This window comes from Urocampus carinirostris, chromosome 8 (assembly GCF_059441175.1).
Source record: "Urocampus carinirostris isolate Australia breed hairy pipefish chromosome 8, RoL_Ucar_1.0, whole genome shotgun sequence".
Lineage (NCBI taxonomy): Eukaryota > Metazoa > Chordata > Actinopteri > Syngnathiformes > Syngnathidae > Urocampus > Urocampus carinirostris.
Genome location: NC_142356.1, coordinates 11,105,892 through 11,130,250, shown reverse-complemented (window position 1 = coordinate 11,130,250; position 24,359 = coordinate 11,105,892). Strand labels below are relative to the sequence as shown.

Here is a 24,359-nt window from a genome sequence, read left to right as displayed (position 1 = left end):
ACCCCCGCTCTGACCCAAGTGCTAAAATAACGCCTGTGCATACTCACCGGACGAAAGGATTTCATTGTAAACAAGAGACTTCGGCAGCTCGCAAATGTGGCCCCCAATGGGCTGCATCTGGGTACCTGCAGTACTCTTAGCATTGGGGTGTTTGAGTGGGGGGTTGGGGCCATGTTGGAATTCAAACGCACACATAAAGTCCTGCATTTTTCCGAGGGGGTCAAACGTGTGTCTCTTGTAAGTTTCCCCCTCAACGGCTGCACAGTACAAGAGCTTTTTTTTTCTTCTTCTTTTTTTTTCCTCCCTTTAAGCCGATCAGAGGTCCTGATGAATTTTCCACTTGCTTGCCCGGAAAAAGTAAGACTCAACATCTGCAAAAATCATCATGGTTAAAGCATGGATTCGTGTCGAAATTGCGTCTCAGTTGAAAAGTGGTTCAAAACAATTCTATTTTTTTTTCATATGTCTCATAAAGCAGCCTAACTTTTCATTGTTTTTGTACCCTATTATCTCATCTCAACTCATTAGCTGCACCGCTTATCCCCAGTAGGGTCGCGGGGGTGCTGGAGCCCATCCCAGCAATCATCGGGCAGTGGGCAGGGGACACCTTGAACGGGTTGCCAGCCAATCGCAGGGTACACGGGGACAGACAACTCACTCGCTCAGTCACACATAGGGACAATTTGGACCGGCCAATTCACCTGAAATGCATGTTTTTGGATAGTGGGAGGAAACCAGAGTGCAAGCACGGGGAGAACATACAAACTCCGCACAGGAAGTCTGGAGCTGGATTTGAACCCACGCAGGAGGTTCCCAAGACATGAACTGTGCCGCACATGCGCTAACCACTGCGCCACCGTGTTGCCCCTACCCTGATTATATGGCTTCAAACTTAAACGTATTTATTTTTGAGTTTGTTATTCAATAGTGTTTGCCGGGGTTTTACAAGTAGCTTGTTCCAACATCCTTTGCCTGGTACAGTGGAACCTCGGTTCTCGACCATAAACAGCAGCTTGCACACCCCAACGGAGCTTTATCGTCGACAGGACTTTAATCGGGCATGTTTATGGACTGTACTCCCAAATCCATTCAATATGTGGACTGAGCAATTCGGGAAAAAACACTGGACTATGTGTAATGTAAGATCAAACATCAAACATTCCGGTTGTATCCACCAACTCTGTTTGTCCCGCACCCCCCTCATCAAACCCACCCGCCCCCCATCACCCTCCGAAGGAAAACAAAGCCTACTTACAACAAAGACAGTTAGTTCTTTGTTCCTTTATCTCTTTGTTTCCTTATCCTCACTGTAAATGTGGAACTGGAGTCTTCCAATTTCGTTGTCACAGCATATCCCATGTTGTAACAATGACAATAAAGGCATATTCTATTCTATTCTATTCTATAATCCGTTCCAGAACCCTGTTCGAAAAGCGATTTGTACAATCACCGAAATCGTTTTTCCCATTAAAAGTAATGTAAAATCGTTTGAATCCGTTCCAACACCCTGAATGTTTACCATGAACGTAAACATGAAGCTAACCCAGGCTAATCGTACGTTCGCGTTAGCGTAATCTTCCGTACCAAAGATTACGCTAACATGAACGTGTAAAAATTAAAAAAAAGGATTATGAATAGGATTTCTTACCTTTGTGGTGGACAGTGGGGAGAGAAAAATCCTCAAAAGTTTTTCAACCACTTCCAAAACTTGTGGCAGTTGCTTGCTTATAGCGCTAACTTCCTTAGCCGCATCACTCGATTTCACAGCCTTTTCATTCTTTACTATCGTACTGATAGTAGATTTAGCCATGCTGTATTTACTAGCAAGATCGGAAATTCGTACACCTCTTGCATATTTAGCTATTATGTTTTTCCTAAAGGCAATAGTTTTACGAACAACTTCTTCGGGGGCATAATTAGGGACTAAAACACCTGTACGCCGCTCAGCATCGCACCCTAGCGTACCGGCGTTCGAACTCCGATTTTTTGACCGAACAGCGAAGCAAGAATTTCTCGAAATTTTGGGTCGAACACCGATTTGTCCGAACTGAGAGGCGTTCGAAAACCGAGGTTCCACTGTAATCCTGAAAGGGGAATACCACATGTGCGGTCCCTTCTCAAGGTTTCTTCATTTTCCTCATGTTGAGTTTTTTGAGTTTTTCCTTGCCCTCATGTTGTTTCCAGATCAGGGGATGGTGTAATAACAGTCTGAAAAAATAGTCCGTGCAATAACCTGTGCAGCCCTTTGAGACTCTTTGCTATAGAAAAAAAAATGACGTGACTTGACTTGTTAAAGTGACAGTGTGTTTTATTAATCAACTCCTAGTGGGAGAATAAAGGATTTCACTAAAAGATCGTTTGTAAGTTGAATTTGTTTGTAAGTTGCTCCAGTGCTATATTTTGTATTTTTAAGGCTTTTCTAAGTAACCTGTATTGTTTTGCAACTGAAAAAAAAGTTTCATAAAATATTATGCACTATAACGTTACAAAGCAGGCTGAATGATAAAGCATAGCACTGAAAAACAAAGGTACACATTGGGCGTTGAATTTCTGTGCTCTGTGAATTCCTTTGAGACTGCTTGTAATTCAGGGCTATACAAATAAACATGACTTGACTATAAAGATAAAGATAAATAAAGTTAAGTTTAACCTACTCTTAGAAGAGTTGGGTGACTTCCTCCTTCGTGGTAAAAAGTGGACGAAAAAAAAAACGATCCAAACATTTTCTCAACCGCATCAAGCTTTCTTATTCCACTTTGATTTCAAAAGAAACGGCTCGCCTCTTCTTTACACTTTACACCAACCACAACGAATGGATGCACGAGATCTCATCTCATCTCATTAGCCGTACCGCTTATCCTCAGTAGGGTCGCGGGGGGGCTGGAGCCCATCCCAGCAATCATCGGGCAGTGGGCAGGGGACACCCTGAACTGGTTGCCAGCCAATCGCAGGGCACACAGGGACAGACAACTCATTCGCTCATTCACACCTAGGGACAATTTGGACCGGCCAATTCACCTGAAATGCATGTCTTTGGAATGTGGGAGGAAACCGGAGTGCCCGGAGGAAACCCACGCAAGCACGGGGAGAACATACAAACTCCGCACAGAAAGTCTGGAGCTGGATTTGAACCCACGACAGGTTCCCATGACATGAACTGTGCCGCACAAGCGCTAACCACTGCGCCGCCGTGCTGCCGGATGCACGAGATATTAAACATTAAAAATGTCAAAGTTTATAGCGTGCTAGAGATACAGTGCAGTGTGTGTACACACGAACCAGGAAGTAGAAGCCGGATTTCTTATTTGGGGTGGATGCTGGGTGACCTCTCACAGCGCCACGCGGAGGAAAGAAGCACTACACGGACCAATAGGCTCAGAGACAATTTCTTCCCTAGGGCCATTACTATACACAGTATATCTTTCTAGTTTATTTGGAAACATTTATTGCTGCTAAATGTTTTTGCACTTCTTTTCATTGCACTATTATTACAACTCAGGCTAGTCTCCAAGCACTAACCCATTTATCCTGACGTTATTTTATCATATTTTTCCTTTTCTAGTCTTTATTATGTGTTTAACCTGGAGTCGAAAACTGTAGCAAATAATGTTTGTGTCTATTTATTTTTTCTCATCCTGTATCACTGCTAAGTGGCCTTGGGGGTAGGGTGACCGCCCCGAGAATGGGAGTTTGCCCGTTCGAGCCTTGCAAAATTTGTACTCGTTGCCTGGCGCTTTGCATTAGGGGTTGGAATTGGGGGGGGGTTTGGTCACCTAATGACACCCAACAAGATGTTGGAACACATGAGTTCTGTTGAGCGAGGGGGCTGGGAATCCCCTTCTCTGTATCAATCCCCCAGAAAGAGTCATAAATGGGTATGTTCTTGACTCTAACCACCTCCCACTAGGGCAGGGGTGTCAAACTCATTTTAACTCGGGGGCCACACGATAAAACAAACATTCTGTTGGGGGCCGGACTAGTAGATTAAAGAGGGGCTGCAGTAGCTCAGGAGGTAGAGCACTCGTTTTGGGATCAAGGGATCCCAGTTCGAATCCCGGCTCCTCCGTGTTACATGTCGAAGTGTCCTTGGGTAAGACACTGAACCCCCAATTCCCGCAATAAGCAGGTTAGCACCTTACGTGGCTGCAAGGCCGCTATTGGGAAGTCATTGACTTGAAAAGCGCTATATAAATACAGATCATTTAATTTAATTTCAAGAGAAAGAAAAAGAGATAAAGAAATAAGAGAAAGAGGAAGGGAAAAGGAGAGGGCGGGATGAAAAAAGAAAAAGAGAGAGAGGGAGAGAGCGTGAGAAACAAAAGATAAAAAGTTGTGAGAGAGGGGGAAAGAAAGGTGAATTAAGAAAGAATTCCAAAGAGAAATATAAAGACAGAAGGAGAGAAAAGAGAAAAGAAAGCGCGAAGGGTATGAAGAGAGAAAGAGAAAAAAGAGAAAAGGAAAAAATGATGTTAAAAGACACAGAGAGAGAAAGCGACAAAGAGCAACAAAGGAAGAGAAAAAGAGAGACACAGCGACTGAAAGAGACAGAGACAGAGACAGAGAGCGGGAGGAAAGGGGTGGAAAAGAAAGAGAGAGAGAGAGAGAGAGAGAGAGAGAGAGAGAGAGAGAGAGAAATATATGTACAGTGTCTTTGTTCGAGGCACCTTTCTTTGGCGACATCAAGTTGACATATTTCAACCTGCAGCTTGTTTTTCTCTTGCGCTTCTCTGAGTGTTGTCTCGCGGGCCGGATTCAATCCCTCAGCGGGTGTGATCTGGCCCGCGGGCCGCCTGTTTGACACCTGTGCACTAGGGGGATTTGGCTCCGGTATAAATATTAATCACTGCTAAAACAACATGTATCGTTTGTTTTATCTATTTCATTCATTCATTCATTTTTCAAACGCTTAACCTCACAAGGGTCCCAGTGGTGTTGGTACGGAGTTATATTGAGGCTATTGAACTAAATGAAAATAGTCATGTTTATTTGTGACGCCCTTAATCACAAGGAGTCTCAAAGGGCTGCACGGACCACAGATTATTGCAAAACACAGACTATTATGACACCATCCCCTGATCTAAAACCTACATGAGGGCAAGGAAAAACTCAAAAACCCTGAGAAGGGACCACACATGAGGTAATCCCCCCTTCCAGGATGACCACGCTGCAAAGGATGTTGCAATAACAAATAATACACAGATATTGTCGATAGAACTTTGAACGGAAAATAAATTTGGTGATCTTGAATTCATAAATTATTAAAAGATGGGTTGAAAATAGAATATCGGTATGAAGCCTTTTTCAGGTGAAATACAATTTGGATTGGAGCTTTGAGTCACGATTCCACACCACAGTCAAGACAGCCAAAAGTGCAAAACCTTAAAAATAAAAAACACTTTTGAGGCAAAGAAAAAAGATCAGAACGTTACAAAATGTTTTGGATATAAAAAAACAGAAAATTATATCTGTGAAAGTGAAAAACAGGTTGGGTTTAGAGGTAGATCTTGGGCCCATGCCCGAACCTGACCCGAACCCAAATAGAATTTCAGGCCATGCTTAAAATGTCAATCATTAAGTCGGGCTGGCCGTTTTTTGTTTTTGTTGTTGTTCTTCGTGGAGGGTCTGCCCATTATGCACTTACTTTTACTCAAATAACTATTAAGATAAATAAATGCTTAACAAACCATCAGTTGCACTCAAAATAACCAAATCCAAAGAAATTGTCATCTTCTGCGTTGGGGTAAAAGATGCGCCGCTTCCTCCTTCCACCTCCCTCATGTCATACATTATTTCCGCTTCGTGCCAATATTTTACAAGCTTTACAAATGTTCTGCTTTTCAGCCAAACATTTTACTATTTGCAGCTTGTCATCTTCAGAATAGGATTTTCTTTTCGGTGTTATTCAGTTTCACTTTCACTTTTGTTCACTGCACTTCCCCAAAATGCGCACTTTGGCACAAGTTAACCCCAAGCTGCGTAGTTCGGCCGAAATGCACAAGTCGGGGTTGACGTATACACAGCCGAAGTAGAGCTTCGTGTTGACTTTGGTGGTGAATTAAAGTTTCGGGTTTATTTTGGGTTCAGTTATCAAATGAAGTGAATCTGTCGGGTTTGGGCAGGTTCGGGTTGATATACCCGCGACTCAGGTCGGGTCGGGCTGAATCTTTTCGGCCCAATCTTATCCCTAGTTGGGTTGTTTGGTTGGTTAATTGGTTGCTTGGTTTAATAAATTTACTAAATATATATAATGTATTAAGTGTTGCTTGGTTTATGCTAACCTGAACAGCAAGAGTTGTCCATCAAGCCTGAAGAATATGATATCCTTTTCTTTTACAAAACATAGAAACATTTCAAAACATTTTTTTACCTCTGTCAAATAAGTTTTGCTCATGTTAAGCATCTTTTGAAAATATAGTACAACTGAATAAGGTTAGAAATATAGTAAATATGCTAAAATTTTAAAATAAACAACAAAATTCTTAACCAAAATGAATAACCTGTATTACCTGCTTAGTCACAGTGAACACAAACAACGAGAACCACTGTGTGCCGTCCATTTAGGCAACATGATAATTTAAGGTTTGAAAAAAACAACAATATTTAACCGGAACTGGGAATTTAATTCAAAAAATTTCAAAAGGAAATGCAGATTTAAAAAAACAAACAAAAAAAATTTGGTTTTAGAAAACCTGGCGTCCGTCGACATGAAAAGAAACACCGCCATCTTGCGGCGATTTCTCGATAGACAGTCTGCAAATGTTTCTGTGGAAACAGAAATATAGTCATGTTTATTTGTGACGCCCTTAATCACAAAGAGTCTCAAAGGGCTGCTCGGACCACCGAATATCGCAAACTTAAGACTTATTTTCTCTCTCTTTATTCTATTTATTTCTGTTTCAGTTTCTTTCTCTTAATTTTCCATTTTTTTCTCTTTTTCCCTTTTACCCCTTATTCTTTTCTCTCTCTCTTTCTTTTTTCCTGTCTTTCTTTTGCTCTCTCACTCGTTCCTTCTCTATTTTTCCTCTACCCCTCTTTGTAAGAGTGTCCCCTCTTCCAATGGATTTTATAATGCAGTAAAGTAAACCAAAACAGGATTTAATGACAAGTTGAGGGTAAAATCAACACATTTGTATTATTTTTATAACCAAATTAATTTATTGGGTATTGTCTTTTAATCAACCTTTAAAAAGTCCAATAATTGTTTCCGTATTAATGAAAAATATTATTTTCACAGCCCCAAATATTAAAAAAAAAATTGACTACCCTAATATAGGAGAATTCTGTGTTTTTTTTTCTTTTTAATTTTATTTGAGATGAGCAGCCTCTAGTGAGATTGACTGATTGAGGACATTTACGTTTTTTTTTCTCCATTGTTTAATGAATGTGCCATTTAGTGCAGTTTCCTATTCACTGGTCAACTGAAGCAACTGAAGTCTTAAAACATAATTTTCAGCTTTTTTTTTTTAAATGCCGTGCCAACGATTAAAACAAAATTTGAATATAAACTGAAATTACTGAGTATATATTGCAGTAGCACGCCACACATTTTGCACTTTCAGCAGTATTAAGTATGAATAAATCCAACCCCCTAATATCTATTGTATGACTATAAAACATTTACTGCAGTTTACAGCTGTGACACAAATAAAAAAGCATCAATTATAACCTCATTAAATTGAAATTATTATTTGGGTATATAGCCACAAATTACTCACCAAAATTATTTTATTTGTGCACAAAATGAATCCCTTTTCTTTCCTTAAGAAGATTTCAATTAATCCGTCGTACAGTGTCATGATTACCGATTGGAATTACCTGTCCCCGCTCATCTGATTGGCTCCCTGTCCTTATTTAAACCCAGCTCTGTCACTCCCCCGTTGTCAGTCCATCTGCAAACCTCTGTTTATACAAGACAAGCCTTTTTTGATCCCGACCACCGCCTGCCCCGTTTTTGCTCCCGTTGGTCTCCGACTACGACCTGTTTTGATCCCGAACACGTCTGCTCTCCCGTCCCATTTTTGATCCTGACTACGTCTACTTTCCCGTCCTGGCTCACGACCCGTTTCGACCCCGACCACGCTTTTGCTCCACCTGTCCCGGCTACCGATCTGTTTTTCTGTCCCTGACACCGCCATCGCTGGCTACGAAAGATCCAGTTCCAAGCCGAGTGCGAGCACGACTTGCTTCCCGCACCTAGCGAGCACCAGAGCGCGGGCGCTGCTTTTCCTCAATAAACTTGTGAGAAACGTTACGCGATTGGATCTACCCTTTGTTCCGGACGTGACAGTACAGATTATCCGTGCATGTCAGATCCATCAAGAAGTTATATTCTATTGCTATTGAATCTAATACTGAGAGTCAAACCTGTCCTGTTGTTTTCCTAGCATAAGATTCTATCTGGTTTAGGGCTGACAAAGTCCATTCCATTAAAGAGTGGACACTGGGATTGTATTCTTCATGGTTTCGTTGTGATACTTCTGCTACCGACCCCTAGCCAATCATACTTGAACCACTGACGTTTGGTTAGGCCTTCCAGAAGGCACTGGCTTCTCAACTCTGAATCTGATTGGCTAAACCAACATATTTATCGTCACTAATTTTATGCCTCAGGGCCTGCAGAGCTGATAGTGAAGGCTTCTGTGTAGATTTTTGACCCTGACAACAAGTAATAGCTGAAATTTGATTGCTTGAACATGAAAGCACACACCTGGAAGCAAAAAAAATAGATAAAAAATAAAGCTGACAGACACTTTGGATATTTAATTAGTAGTCACGGACAAAATTAATATGACCTTTTCTGATATATATTTTAGGCCAGCAGAGATGATATACTGACAATCACATGTCTGCATTTATATACTTTTCTAATACATAGTTTAATATACAAATATATATATATATATATATATACTGGACTGTCTCAGAAAATTAGAATATTGTGATAAAGTTCTTTATTTTCTGTAATGCAATTAAAAAAACAAAAATGTCATACATTCTGGATTCATTACACATCAACTGAACTATTTCAAGCCTTTTATTATTTGAATATTGCTGATTTTGGCTTACAGCTGAAAAAAACACAAAAATCCTATCTCAAAATATTAGAATACTTCCTCAGACCAAGTAAAAAAAATAATTTTATAACAGCAAAACTAAATCAAACATTTGAAAATGTCCATTGATGCACTCAGTACTTGGTTGGGAATCCTTTTGCACGGATTACTGCATCAATCCGGCGTGGCATGGAGGCAATCAGCCTGTGGCATTGCTGAGGTGTTATTGATGCCCAGGATGCTTCGATAGCGGCCTTCAGCTCATTTGCATTTGTAGGTCTGGTGTCTTTCATCTTCTTCTTAACTATACCCCACAAATTCTCGATGGGGTTCAGGTCAGGGGAATTAGCAGGCCAATCAAGGACAGTGATGCCATGGTCAGTGCACCAGTTACTGGTGGTTTTGGCACTGTGGGCAGGTGCCAGATCATGCTGGAAAATGAAATACTCATCTCCATAGAGCTTTTCAGCAGATGGAAGCATGTAGTGCTCTAAAATCTCTTGGTACACAGTTGCATTTACTCTGGACTTGATGAAACACAGTGGACCAACACCAGCAGCTGACGTGGCTCCCCAAACCATTGCTGACTGTGGGAACTTCACACTGGATTTCAAGCAACTTGGATTTTGCTCTTCTCCAGCCTTTCTCCAGACTCTGGCGCCTTGACTTCCAAATGAAATGCAAAACTTGCTTTCGTCTGAAAAGAGGACTTTGGACCACTCTGCAACTGTCCAGTGCTTCTTCTCCATAGCCCAAGTCAGACGCTTCTTCCGTTGTCTTGAATTCAGAAGTGGCTTGACCATGGGAATACGGCTATTGTAGCCCATTTCCCGGACACGTCTGTGAACTGTGGCTTTTGATACCTGGACTCCAGCTTCAGCCCACTGTCTTTGAAGCTCCCCCAAATTCTGGAAGCGGCTCTTCTTCACAATTTTGTTAAGGCTGCGGTCATCTCTCTTGGTTGTGCGGCGTTTCCGGCCACATTTTTCCCTTCCAACAGACTTTTTGTGGATATGCTTTGAAACTGCACTCTGTGAACAGCCTGCTCTTTGAGAAATTTCTTTTTGTGTCTTACCCTCCTGATGGAGGGTATCAATGATGGTCCTCTGGACAGCAGTCAGATCAGCAGTGATTTAGAGTGTTTTTAAGGCTCAGGAAACCCTCGCAAGGTGTTTCGAGTTAATTAGATGATTCAGGTGATTAGTTGAATAGCCTACTTGTATACTTTTTCATGATATTCTAATATTTTGAGATAGGAGTTTTCTTAAGCTGTAGGCCAAATTCAGCAATATTAAAATAATAAAAGGCTTGAAATAGTTCAGTTGATGTGTAATGAATCCAGAATGTATGACATTTTTGTTTTTTTAATTGCATTACAGAAAATAAAGAACTTTATCACAATATTCTAATTTTCTGAGACAGTCCAGTATATATATATTTATATATATATATATACAGGGTTAGGTAGAGTTACTTTAACTTGATTACTTTCAATTACTTTTGGATTACTCCAATGCCAAATATGCTAATAAAAGACAAAATAAACTAAATATGAATAAAATAATGACTCACAACACGTGGTAAGCTTTCTCTCCTGGCTTTGGTCTCTTTGATCTCTGGCAGAAGTGACATAAAATGCGACAGAAACAAAATGAAAATAAATCCAAACAGCTTGCCAACATCATTTTTGCCGTTCCATGTATTCCGTTACTCCCCAAGCCTGCAGAAAATTTAGTCATTTTATTCATATTTCGTTTTTTTTTGTCTTTTATTAGCATATTTGGTATTGGAGTAATCCAAAAGTAATTGAAAGTAATCAAGTTAAAGTAACCCTACCCAACCCTGTATATATACACACACATATATATATGCATGCAAACCATCACACTTGTCACTCATGAGCCTAAATAATTCTGTTTTAGGGAAGCGGCTTCCTGTGAGCTCTGGCTGTTACCATGACAACACAGGCCAGAAATCAGTCATGCAGCAAAATGAGCTCTTCCTTGCTCAATGCTGCCAATTTATCACTTTGAATGCTTTGGTATTTTTAGTGAGCCATTTAAATTCCTCTAGAAATTTATTTTTTTGTTTTTTAGCCCCCAAGCCTCTCATTTGTAAGAATTTCAATTATTTCGAGGTCAGATACCAATGTCGCTTTATATAAATGTGTTATGATCGTCTTCCAAAGATTTATCTCTATTTAGAAAAGCACCATATTGGTTATTACTAGAAATTTACGAAAGCACATGTTTTCAGACCTACACAGATCATAGTGGTGTCCTGATTTGATATTGGTATCAGATATCGGTCCGATATCAGCCCAAAAATCAGTATCTTTGCTATTTATGTCTTACACAGAACAGTCAAAATCGGAAAATTACGATAACTTTTTTATTTAAGGGTTTGGTCCAACAACCACCTACAGTGTAGAAAAGAAGTATTTGAACACCCTACTATTTTGCTATTTCTTCCACTTAGAACTCATGGAGGAGTCTGAAATCTTATCGTAGGTGCATGTCCACTGTGAGAGATAAACTAAAAAGAAAAATCCAGAAATCATAATGCATTTTTTTTTAACGGTTTATTTGAGTGATACATCTGTAAATAAGTAAATGAATGTTATTATTTGGTACAGTAGCCTTTCTTTGCTTTAAAGGATTCCTGTTTATCACCAGGTTTGCACACACTGCAGGAGGGATCTTGGCCCACTCCTCCACACAGATCTTCTCTAGATCAGTCAGGTTTCTGGGCTGTCGAGAGTTTGAGCTCTCTCCAAAGATTTTCCATTGGGTTTAGGTCTGGACACTGGCTGGGCCACACTAGAACCTTGATACCCTTCTTATGGAGCCACTCCATGGTTTTCCTGGCTGTGTGCTTCGGGTCATTGTTGTGTTGGAAGACCCAGCCACGACCCATCTTTAATGCTCTGGCTGAGGGAAGGAGGTTGTTCCCCAAAATCTCACAATATACGGCCCCAGTCATCCTCTCTTTAATGCAGTGCATCCTGTCCCATGTGCAGATGAACACCCCCAAACCATGATGCTACCACCCCATGCTTCACAGTAGGGATGGTGTTCTTTGGATCATACTCATTCTTCTCCCTCCAAACACGCCTAGAGGTATTCTATTTTTGTCCCATCTTACCCCAAAACTTTCTCCCATGACTCTTCTGTATCATCCAAATAGTCATATGCAAACTTAAGACGGGCCTTGACATGTGCTGGTTCAAGCAGGGGAACCTTTCGTGCCATGCATGATATCAAATCATGACCTCTTAGAGTATTACCTACAGTAACCTTTGACACAGTGGTCCCAGCTCTTTTCAGGTCATTGACCAACTCCTGTCGTGTAGTTTTGAGCTGATTTCTCACCTTTCTTAGAATCATTGAGACCCCACGAGGTGATATCTTGCATGGGGCTCCAGTCCAATTGAGATTGACCGACATGTTTAGCTTCTTGCATTTCTAATGATTGCTCCAACAGTGGACCTTTTTGCACCAAGCTGCTTGGCAATTGCTCCATAGCACTTTCCAGCCTTGTGGAGGTGTACAATTTTGTCTCTGGTGCCTTTGGAAAGCTCTTTGGTCTTTGCCATGTTACAAGTTAAAATCGTACTGATTGCATGGGTCCGACATATGTCTTTATGCAGCTAACAACCTCAAACAGGTACATCTGATTCAGGATACATGGAGTGCAGGTGGGCTTCTAATGGGTGGACTAACATGTCTTTCAGGGTCAGAATTCTAGATGATACACAGGTGTTCAAATACCTATTTGCATAAAAATCACACAAATAAATTTCCCCAAAAAACAGGCATTGTGATTTCTAGATTTTTCTTTTTAGTTTATCTCTCTCACAGTGGACATGCACCTATAATGAAAATGTAACAGTGGACCTTTTTGCACCAAGCTGCTTGGCAATTGCTCCATAGCACTTCCCAGCCTTGTGGAGGTGTACAATTTTGTCTCTGGTGTCTTTGGACAGCTCTTTGGTCTTTGCCATGTACAAGTTAAAATCTTACTAATTGCATGGGTCCGACATATGTCTTTATGCAGCTAACAACCTCAAACAGGTACATCTGATTCAGGATACATGGAGTGCAGGTGGACTTCTAATGGGTGGACTAGCATGTCTTTCAGGGTTAGAATTCTAGATGATACACAGGAGTTAAAACACTTATTTGCATCAGAATCAAACCAATAAATTCTCAAAAAAATCAAGCATTGAGATTTCTGTTTTTTTCTTTTTAGTTTATCTCCTGCAGTGTGTGCAAACCTGGTGAAAGACGACAGTAAACATTTGACCTCTATAATAGCAAACAAAGGCTACTGTACCAAATGTAAACATTCATTTTCTCAGGTGTTCAAATACTTATTTACAGCTGTATCACTCAAATAATCCGTTACAAAAATCATGCATTGTGATTTCTGGATTTTTCTTTTTAGTTTAGCTCTCTCACAGTTGACATGCACCTACGATGAAAATGTCAGAACCCTCCATGATTTTTAGTGGGAGCAATAGCTAAATAGCAGGGTGTTCAAATACTTATTTACAGCTGTATCACTCAAATAATCCGTTACAAAAATCATGCATTGTGATTTCTGGATTTTTCTTTTTAGTTTATCTCTCTCACAGTTGACATGCACCTACGATGAAAATGTCAGAACCCTCCATGATCTTTAGTCTGCATGATTTTTAGTCAGAGCAATAGCTAAATAGCAGGGTGTTCAAATACTTATTTTCTTCACTGTCGCCTGCTCCATTAACATTGCATCATATCGAAATAAATAGACATTTACTTCCACACATTCTTTTATTTGTAAATCATAAAAATTAACTTTTGGAAATATAAAACATACACATCATTTTAGCCACATCTGATATACAAACAAGAAATGTCGCAACCAATGCCTGACTATTTGTTTCCATATGTTCTTTCAGTGGAACACATACATTGTAAACAATCAATGTTTTCCAGGTAATACTGTCAAAGGAGAACAAAAACAAAAACCTTTTCAAAATGAGACAAAACATGACCGGGATTCATACATTGTTTTAAGTTCCAAACCTCTTTTACAGACTCTTCGAGGGTTCTGCGAACCCGAGTCGATTACCTTGAGTTGTGCTACTACACGGTCCCCAACGGCGGATTCATAAATCCTCATTAAATGACTTGGCCCCAGGGTGAATGGCTGTTCTATATTTACATTGTATCACTGGCTCTGCATTTGCTTTTATACTTCATAGTGCGCGATATAGTATCTGACATGTTTTATTTCCATATACAGTAAAAGAATCTGATTTGTATTTGCACTGTACATGTTTATTGATACACCAGCTTCTCGCAGGTATACAATGATGTAGACTAACAGCTGGAGAGGTTGTGACGGTCTGAGCAGGATTACAGTACAATTCTTTCGAAGGTACAGTACCTTGCACAAGTATTGGCCCCGCAAAAACCTTAGAATTAACATGTGAGGAGTGTTCCCTCTAAGCTGCGCGTGCGCAATTGCGTAGTGCTCGCACATTCTCGGCGCACAAGAAAATCTAGTCAGCGCACAAAAATGAGGGCTCAAAAGTACTAATTAGGAAGAGACTTAAGTTAAAGTTACAGTGCATGAAGGTCAAAATACACGGGTTCCCCTGACGTTGTGTCCTAAATGCGGTATTTTGAAGTCGAGTCGAAGTAGAACAAAGTTGAGTAAAGTTAGTACAGTTTGTCGAGAACCGGCTTCTTCGGCTCGGCTCACTAAAAGGAACCGGGTCTTTCGGGTCTTAGACGGCTCTTCGGGTTGTTTTTGCTTTTTTAATCCCAACATGACCAAATATTATGTAAAATTATGCACAACATGACTTAAAGGAAGGGGGGGGGATAGAACAAAAAATAAATAAATGAAAAAGTAGTGAAAAGCTGAGAAAAAAAAGAAACAAAAGGAAGAGAAAAAAAGAAGGAAAAATTTAGAAAAAAAGCCAGAAAAAAAAAAAAAGAAATGTAAGAAAAAGGTAAATAGAGAACAAAAAGAAAAAAGTAGAAAAAAACACAGAAAAAAGAATAAAAAGTTTGTGTTGCATTCAAATAATTTCCAATTACTGTATATCAAGTGAATCTTGTTGACAACACTGTATTTCCACAAAAAAAATGTGATTAAGTACAGTTCTGTATCTTACAACCAATTAAATAAGCCCCCAAAAATGTTAATATTATGCGACAAAATATATCAGGAAATAAAAAGAAATGGATATCTTGTGCAAGAATTGTAAGAACAAACGACGTTTGTAGGCCGTACAACCTTTGCAATAGTACATGAGTCAATTCATTCAAAAGAGAAAAATCATTTTGCATTGCCGGAAACTTGATGTCAAGTTTTGGACATGTTTGATAATGATTTAGTTGCCACATTTGGGATTATGGTTGCTCACTGTTGTTTCAAGCGTTGCTCACCGACTTTGTGTGAACGCTCAGACCCGTGGAAAATTACAGGGAACATTGCATGTGAGACACGATTGTAAAATGAAAGACATTTACTCAACATTTTATATTGTGCTAACAAATAGAAATTTGAAAAGTAGTCCCCCTTTGAGTTAATACTCTATCCTAGTTCCTTCTGGTGTTATCATAGCCACAAGTCTTTATGGGTAGGTCTCTAGAAATTTTGCACATCTTAAAAATATTTGCCCATCCTTTTTTCCAAAACAGCTCAAGATCCTGGAGGTTTAATTGTAATGGTGTGTGCACAGCATTTTTTAGATCTTTCCAAAAATGCTCTATAGGATTAAAGTTTGGACTTTGGCTTGGACAGTCTAACACCTTTTTTAAGGCTTTGTCACTTTTGATCCATTTCATTGTAGATTTTGCTTTATGTTTAGGGATGTTGTCTGCTGGAAGGTGAACCTGTAAATATTTTCTGCCACAATTGCCCCACGAACTTCCCCATCCCTACTGTAGAAAATCAACCCCAGAGCATGATGCTGCCACCAACATGTTCGACAGCGGAGATGGTGTTTTCAGGGTGATGTGTAGTGTTACTCTTAGGCCAGCCGTAATGCTTTGCATTTATCCCAAAATGTCAATTTTGGTTTTATCTGACCAGAGCACCTTATTTGTTTCTCCCACTGTTCTCCTTGCAAACGCTAAACAGGCCTTTTTATGGTATTCTTTAAGAAAGGACTTTCTTCTTGTCACTCTTCCATTAAAGGCAGATTTATGCAGAGTACGACTATTAGTTGTCTTATGCACAAATTGTCCGACCTCAGCTGTGTATGATTACAGGTCATCCAATGTAATTATGGGCCTCTTGATTGCTTCTTTGATTAGTTTTGTCTTTGTTTGAGCCAAACGTTTAGAGAGGTCCAGGTCTTGGTAAGTTTGCAGTGGTTTTATGCCCTCTCCATTTCAATATTATTGCTAACACAGTGCTCCAGGAGATGTGTAAATGTTAAGAGATCCCCTTTGTAACCCAATTCCGTTTGAACTTTTCCACAACTTTCTCACGGACCTGCCTGGTGTGTTCTTTGGTCTTCATAAGTCCGTCTGTTCTCAAGTGACTTCTTTCCCAGACCTCTGAGCCCATCACAGAGCAAGTGCATTTAAACTTATTGACACATAGTATCACCGTTTGTTATTTTTCATCATTTAGGTTGACATTTGATCATTCAGAAGTCACCAGGGAACTTCTGGAGTCAGTTGGCTGAGCTGAGAGAACAGGGGGCCAGTATTTTTGCTAGTCCTACATTTCATTTTTGTTGTTGTCAATATAATATAAAATGTTAAAATTAATGATTTCCACTTCACAATTGTATCTGACGTGTTATTGATTCTTGGTAAATAGTTTCAGTTGTTCAGCTTTAAGGTTGAAGCCTGAAATGCGGCAATATGATTACAAGCAGTGTTCCCTCTAAGCTGCGTGCGTGCGCAATTGCGCACTGCTCGCACATTCTCGGCGCACAAGAAAATCTAGCCAGCGCACAAAAATCAGGGCTCAAAATTACTTATTGAGAAGCGTCTTAAGTCAAAGTTACAGTGCATGAAGGTAAAAAACACGGGTTCCCCTGACGTTGTGTCCTAAATGCGGTATTTTCAAGTCGAGTCGAAGTAGAACGAAGTTGAGTAAAGTTAGTAGAGTATGTCGAGAACCGGCTTCTTCGGCTCGGCTCACTAAAAAGGGTTCTAAACGGCTCTTCAGGTTGTTTTTGCTTCTTTAATCCCAACATGACCAAATATTAAGTAAAATTATGCACAAAATGACTTAAAGGAAGGGGGCAATAGAACAAAAACGAAAAAAAATACCAAAATGAAAAAGGAGTGAAAAGCTGAGAAAAAAAGAAACAAAAGGAAGAGAAAAAAAGAAGGAAAAATTTAGAAAAAAAGCCAGAAAAAAAGAAAAGAAAGAAATGTAGGAAAAAAGTAAATACAGAACAAAAAGAAAAAAACAACAGCTGGGAAAATATAAACACAATGCGATTTTTTTTAAAGGAATTTTTTTTAAAAAGGAGAAAAAAAAACACGGAAAAAAGAAGAAAAAGTTTGTGTTGCATTCAAATAATTTCCAATTATATCAAGAGAATCTTGTTGCCAACATTGTACTTCCACTAAAAAATGTGATTAAGTACAGTTCTGTGTCTTACAACCGACTAAATAAGCCCCCCAAAATGTTAATATTATGCGACAAAATATATCAGGAAATAAAAAGAAATGGATATCTTGTGAAAGAAGTGTAAAAACAAACGACGTTTGTAGGCCGTACAACCTTTGCAATAGTACATGAGTCAATTTTCAAAAGAGAAAAATAATTTTGCATTGCCGGAAACTCAGCAAAATGTAACTTGATGTCAAGTTTTGGACATGTTTGATCATTAATTATCTTGCCACACTTGGGATTATGGTGGCTCACTGTTGTTTCAAGCGTTGCTCACCGACGTGTGAACGCTCAGACCCGTGGAAAATTACAGGGAACATTGATTACAAGTTCTTGGGGGGGCTAATACTTTTGCGCGGCACTGTATGAGGAACAAAGTAATCCCCGGATTCTGACCGAGAGATGTTCAGCACCTGACTGGGAGCATGGCGATGACTGCTATGCGTTTGTGGTTATGGCGGTGTCTTCCGTTCGACCTTTTAACATTCAGTTACGAGCATCTGTACAACTGCATGCAACATACAAGCGATCCTACAGGAAGTGAGAACAAAAATGGATTAAGTTCAGTGTCTTCTTTTCACATAAAGCTGAAGCTGAAAAAAAATTAAAATCCACATGCGGTTCTGAACGGCTCGGAATCCCCAAATCCTCCTTACAAGGGAAAGTCTGTAGGCCAAAACGAGAAGGAGTGATGAAGGTTGCTGCCCTGACACAGCAGTCCGATTGCTTACTTTCACATGGTTGCACGATAAAAAGTGTGATCAATTTCTCTTTTGTGTTTTCTAACAACCACACAAAAATGAAGATGTATCCTTTCCTTTTTTTTACTTGCAAATCGTTTTTTAAAAAGTTAAACTTGTAAAAAAATCAAGCTCTTGTGCTTGTGTTGGATAAAAAAAAAATAACAAAAGTTTGAAATATTCAAACATGCTTGGGTGAGGGAATTTTGTTTATTCCTTTGGCTCGTAAAGAATTTGTTTCTCTCGAATTTTGGATTCATGGTGGACTATTATGACTTTCAGTTGAAGCTTCATGAAGCACTTTGGATGGGGTTTCTATCTTTAGGATACAGAATTTGTATTAGAGTTGGGTGGATCCAAATTGTAAATACAAAGTAAGTACTTGGAATGGATCGATATAATTGATCTGGGATCGATACTACACTCCACCAATTTTGTTAATGCACAGCTTCGCTATGAAGAAGGTGCAGCCCTTCTCTTACATGCGCCCATTGCCGATTTAAGTCTATGCCTATGAGTGTGTTACTGACAGGGAAGATTTTAGCACACCTATCTGGCCTGCTGCTGCATCCTGCCTGCCAGGCAGAAGAGAGGGTCAAATCTGTAGTTACATCCTTACCAGCAGCTAAAAATGACAAAGGCAGACAGAAGCACAGCGCGGTGTGGACTTTTTTTCGACTACGGAGAAGGATAATGTCAGGTGTAATTTGTGTGTTTTCTACTGTGGCAAAATCACAAATTTACATAAACACATGGAAAAAGCTCACCGTTCATAGAGCAACGAGCAGCAAGCAAAAATGTAAACATGTTACTGTTCCTGAACGAAAAAACATGTATGGCAACAGAGCCGATGAGAGACAATTAGCAGTTTATTTGCATGACAGACTTTATTTTCCAAATATTGCGCCATGGAAGCTAATTTGTTATGCAGTATTTGTATTTTCGTTATGCTGTTTTTTGTGGTTGATGTGTTTTTTTTTTTATATTTCTATTCTTTTTTAATACCGTTGAAGTTAGGGTTTCATAACATATAGCATAATGAAAGATGTGACAAAATAAAATAAATAAATGACTAAATAAATGACAAAATGCATAAATATATGAATCATTTGTATCTTATTCATATAGTTATGTGTTTAATGTATGTCTTCATTTATTTATATGGCATATATTTGGAGGTATTTCTTTCTTTCTACATATAGCCAGAACTAGTTTTTCACATGGAATACGCCAACTGGTACGGGTATCTGTAATAGAAAGATGGCGGCGACTTTCTAGTTACTGGTACAAATTTCCCGTTATGTTTAATGTACATGTGTTTTTGCTTATTATTTTAATCAAAATACTCTTGTTTTTTAACCAATTAATTATTTTTTCACCTATATGGGGCCGGTCACACAGACATTTGTGGCTGAATCACGGCCAGAAATTTCTGCCTGTGAGGCGGACGCTATTGGACGCTTTGAGATCGCAATGCAGACGAGATACAGCAGTGCTTAACACGCGGTCGGAAATTCACACGTGGTTGGCCGCGCGCAAAACTTTTGAGCTGCTCAAAAGTTTGAGCACGTGTTAAACCGCGTGCCGCAAAAGTGGGCAACACGAGGTAATGACGCGGAACGACGTGCTCTGGCCGCGGCCAGGGCGTGGTTACACATGGGTAGGACGGGAAATTTCAGCGGGTAATCGTGGGCGGAGCATGGTAATAGCATGTTCTGCGCCTGTATCGCGGTGTTATTACGTGAAATTAGCGTGTTACGCGTGTGACAGTCAAACGCCTTTCTCCGCGTATATACAGCGCGATTTGCCGAGCACACGTCAGTTGTGCTGGAGACGTCAAGGGGGTGAACATGGATCCCCGTCAGCGTAGTGACCTCGTCTTAATCCATTTATATTTCTTGACATTTATTTTCAAGATAATAAAATAAAAATGATGCCATAGCTTGAAATCTTGATCTTCACGGGACTGTGTCTTGAGCGGTTATGATTTCTACAGCCCGGTGTTATCCGAGAAATGCATCCCTGCCGAGATTTGCATCCCCTCGCTACTACAACCACTTTTACCTCGTTTTATCTCATTTTTAGGGAATGTAATGGCGAACATATAACCAAAACCACTTCGTCTTTGTTTTTGTTGTGAACGTAATCGAACGGTAAATCCTCCCCCCCTCGCGTGAACGCGCATTCTGCTGCGCTTCCAACGAAAGCGATCGTATTCTATATAAAATGCTTATTAAAACTATAAAGCGAGCTAATTATAACAATTGGGAGATCCTAGTCTATATAACGCGTTTATTTAAACAATAAAGTGCGATCGTATTCTACAAAATGCTATGTTAACGCGGATGAAAAAGTCACCAACGTCAATGCACGCTTACAACAAAAGCGATCGCAGCAGAATGCGCGTTCACGCGAGGGGGTGGGGGGTGGGGGGTTGCGTAGGAGTCGGATTTGGGCACAACACCGGCTCGGGAGCTTTTATACCCGTGGTCCACACGAGAAAATGACGCAGAAATGACGCGATGAGGAAGCGGAACAGTCGCCGGCGTCTGTTTTGCGGGCATACCACCGATGAACAGCGGGTTGGCCAATTTTGCGCATTTTCCATCACGGGCAACCACGGGCAAAAAAAAAAACGCTAAATTTTAGCTGTGATTCAGCCGCAAACGGCTGTGTGACCGGCCCCTATAGTCAAGTCAGGTCATGTTTTTTTGTATAGCCCTTAATCACAAGAAGTCTCAAAGGGCTGCACAGATCAGATTCTGGTACTGACTACAGACTATTATTACACATTCAATTCATTTTTCGCCTCAAATGCTGTTGACACTGTTTTCAACATTTCATTATCAATAACTTTCCTGGAAAGCATTACAATCGGCAAAAACGGCAATAAATCGCACAAAATGAGATGGGGTGCCTGTTGCGTCTCGCAACCCAGACCCCTGTCGTCCTACTGGCATTTTGGCCAAATGTATCAATGAATCACCCAATTAAACACAGCATCTTGAGGTTAATCTGTTTTTGTAACTCTCAAACAGTTTGCTATTTAATGAGATGAATATAAATAGTGATTAAAAAGGGAGCTAAAGTATAACGTTCTTATTCTCCAACCGGTAATGGTATGAAATTCATCCTGGTCTGTTGAATACACCACAATTCGGCCGAACAAAATTGAATAGTCTTGATCCTGAGAACTAAAGACATTGAGTTGTAGGGCTTCAAGAAGCTTCATTTCTTCATTGATACTCGTCATCCTATTTATTGGTCATCTTCCTAGGAGGGATAATAGTTAAGGACAAATGAATTTAACCTCGTGGTCAAACATCCACGATTTATCTAAAACATCAGTCCCCTCCGTTCCTGCACAAGACTTGCAGACAATAGTTCCATGTCCTATTTTTGTATCACTCCTGGTTTTCTTTTCATGCACACATTAAACTGACAATATATTTTGAGCATTGAACACATAGATCTTTTTGCGCCATAGAAGAGGGGAAATCAATAGACGAGAAAGTAAACATACAAAGACGCTATGGCTTCGGAGGAGCCACGGTAAACATTTTGAAAAGAGGACTTAGTTTTTTCGACAAAGTGAAGGACTGGGGAAGCGGCTTCAGGGTGTAGGCACCAGAAGAAGGCCCTGCGCTTCCAGACAATTTACCCAAGTGGAAGCCCCTCAATTTTACCCCTTACGCTCGTGGCCGGAGGTGCTGGCAGTCTGATGGGGTTCGAGAGGCCGGTATGCTCGCCACCTGCAGGTAGGGCGGGAGGTTACCTCTATGTCGAGTTCATACATTCCGATGCTTACATACAATTCGTTGCTTTTCTAAAATGGGCTGAAATCCTCCCCGCTTCGTACGTTTTCTAAACATCAGTTCGACTCCAAATCTACCCCATGTCCTCTGGAGACCGATCTTCAGCGTTCCTAAAGTAAACTGTTTTTTTTTTCCCTTTCAAAATCAGAACACTGAACACCGGCGTCTCCCGCAACAGACGAAACGAACCACGAGAGGAGTGATTGTCGGATATCAACAAAGCTTTCTTTTTACAACGTGTTCTCTGATTGTTGTTGCTCTACCGTTCTGCTGCACTTCCGTCCAGTTCGCCTCACCAGTTCCAGGCTTCGGTCCGCTAGGATCGGACCCCGGGCGGTCCGGAAGAGCTGTCGAGTGAGGACTGAGAAGCTCTCCGCGTGATGGAAGCCAGAGTGGGATCCACCAGAGAAGAAGGCGGGAACAACTTGTACCAACCGATCACTGTGCTTGATAAGTCCAGTTCCTCCAGGAGGATTTGTGCAACCCCCATGAAGCTTTTATGGTCCATGCGGCCATAGTCTCCCCATACAATTACCTGTAGGAAGCAATCAGTATTCGAATTAAAATTAGAATTACAATCGTCTTCATTGTTATTGACATGGTTGGGTAGGGTTACTTTAACTTGATTACTTTCAATTACTTTTGGATTACTCTAATACCAAATATGTTAATAAAAGACAAAATAAATATGAATGAAATTACCGTAAATTCCGGACTATAGAGCGCACCTGATTATAAGCCGCACCCGCCACATTTTAAGAGGAAAACCGATTTTGTACATACACAAGCCGCACCTGTATACAAGCCGCATGCGTCCGCATTTAAACATGTAACACAAACACAAAATTAACCCAAACCCGACTTCAAGTCCCGCGATTGAAACTAAATGTCCTTCATTAAGGTCCACAGTCCAAAAATCACAGCCGGCGAAATGAACGGAAAATGAGACCTGCAGAGTCCGGGTCCCAGTGAAAGTAATCCAAGGAAAAAAGTGTATATTTCCAAAGGTAAGGGTGGGAAAAATATATCAGATGAACATATTTACTCACGCAACTCCTTTTCTTTAACCAACTTTTTACCCCCTCTTCTTTCCTTGTCTGTCCCTCACCTTTAGCGGTCCCCACTTAAACCTGGCACCCCGCGTTTGTTCCGCCCCTCATTTTTCGTTCACCCGCAAAGCATATCAGAATAAGTGTCTAAAATAAATACAAATAAATACATTACAAAATTATACAATTGCAAATACATATTATACATGGGTTACACATATTTACAAAGAAAGACGGTACACCGAGAGAGTTTTCAAAGCTTTAATAATAATAATATAGCTTTGACAGGGCAGTTAATGGTAGCAACACTCGAGCGCCGCTGGCGGCCGTTAGAAAAATTACATAAATTGGCCGCATCACTGAATAAGCCGCAGGGTTGAAAGTTAGGGAAAAAAGTTGCGGCTAATAGTCCGGAATTTACGGAACTAAATTTTTCTGCAGGCTTGGGGAGTAACGGAATACATGGAACAGCAAAAATGATGTTGGCAAGCTGTTTGGATTTATTTTCATTTTGTTTCTGTTGCATTTTAAGTTAGTTTTGCCGGAGATCAAAGAGATCAAAGCCAGGAGAGAAAGCTCACCACGTGTTGTGAGTCATCATTTTATTCATATCTAGTTTCTTTTGTCTTTTATTAACATATTTGGTATTGGAGTAATCCAAAAGTAATTGAAAGTAATCCAGTTAAAGTAACCCTACCCAACCCTGATTACAACATAGTCCATAGAAAAACTGGCCAAAGTTATAATAATAATAATACAATGAAAAATAGTGCATTGTAACAATACTGCAAAAAAGATACGTTTAATAACATTTTGCAGGGCTCAGACTTGACTTTTCTAACAAGACGCCTTTTGTTCCCGTGAATTAGACCAAAGAAAAATACCGCAGCAGACCGTTTTTGGTGCAGGGGCAAATAAAATGTATTTCTGGCACGCTATGAAGTAACTTCCTTTTAGTTGTAAGAAATTGTTCATCTTAAAATCGAGTTTATTAATCCGTACTTTCTTTTCCGCTACTGACTTTCTTCCCCCCTAGTTTCTCTCTCAGTGTTTTTTCTTCTGTTA

The 24,359-nt window shown here is 40.1% G+C and overlaps 1 protein-coding gene across 1 annotated transcript in view; it reads right to left on the bottom strand.

The window, feature by feature from the left end:
* Nucleotides 1-13,853: 13,853 nt before the first annotated feature.
* The window catches only part of LOC148360706 (regulating synaptic membrane exocytosis protein 1-like), a 122,221-nt gene continuing 111,715 nt past the window's right edge, over nucleotides 13,854-24,359 (bottom strand). The window contains exon 34 of the mRNA XM_088341603.1: nucleotides 13,854-22,780. Within this exon, the coding sequence (XP_088197729.1) occupies nucleotides 22,562-22,780 (219 nt within the window). The 3' untranslated portion in view covers nucleotides 13,854-22,561. The remainder of the gene's footprint in view (nucleotides 22,781-24,359) is intronic.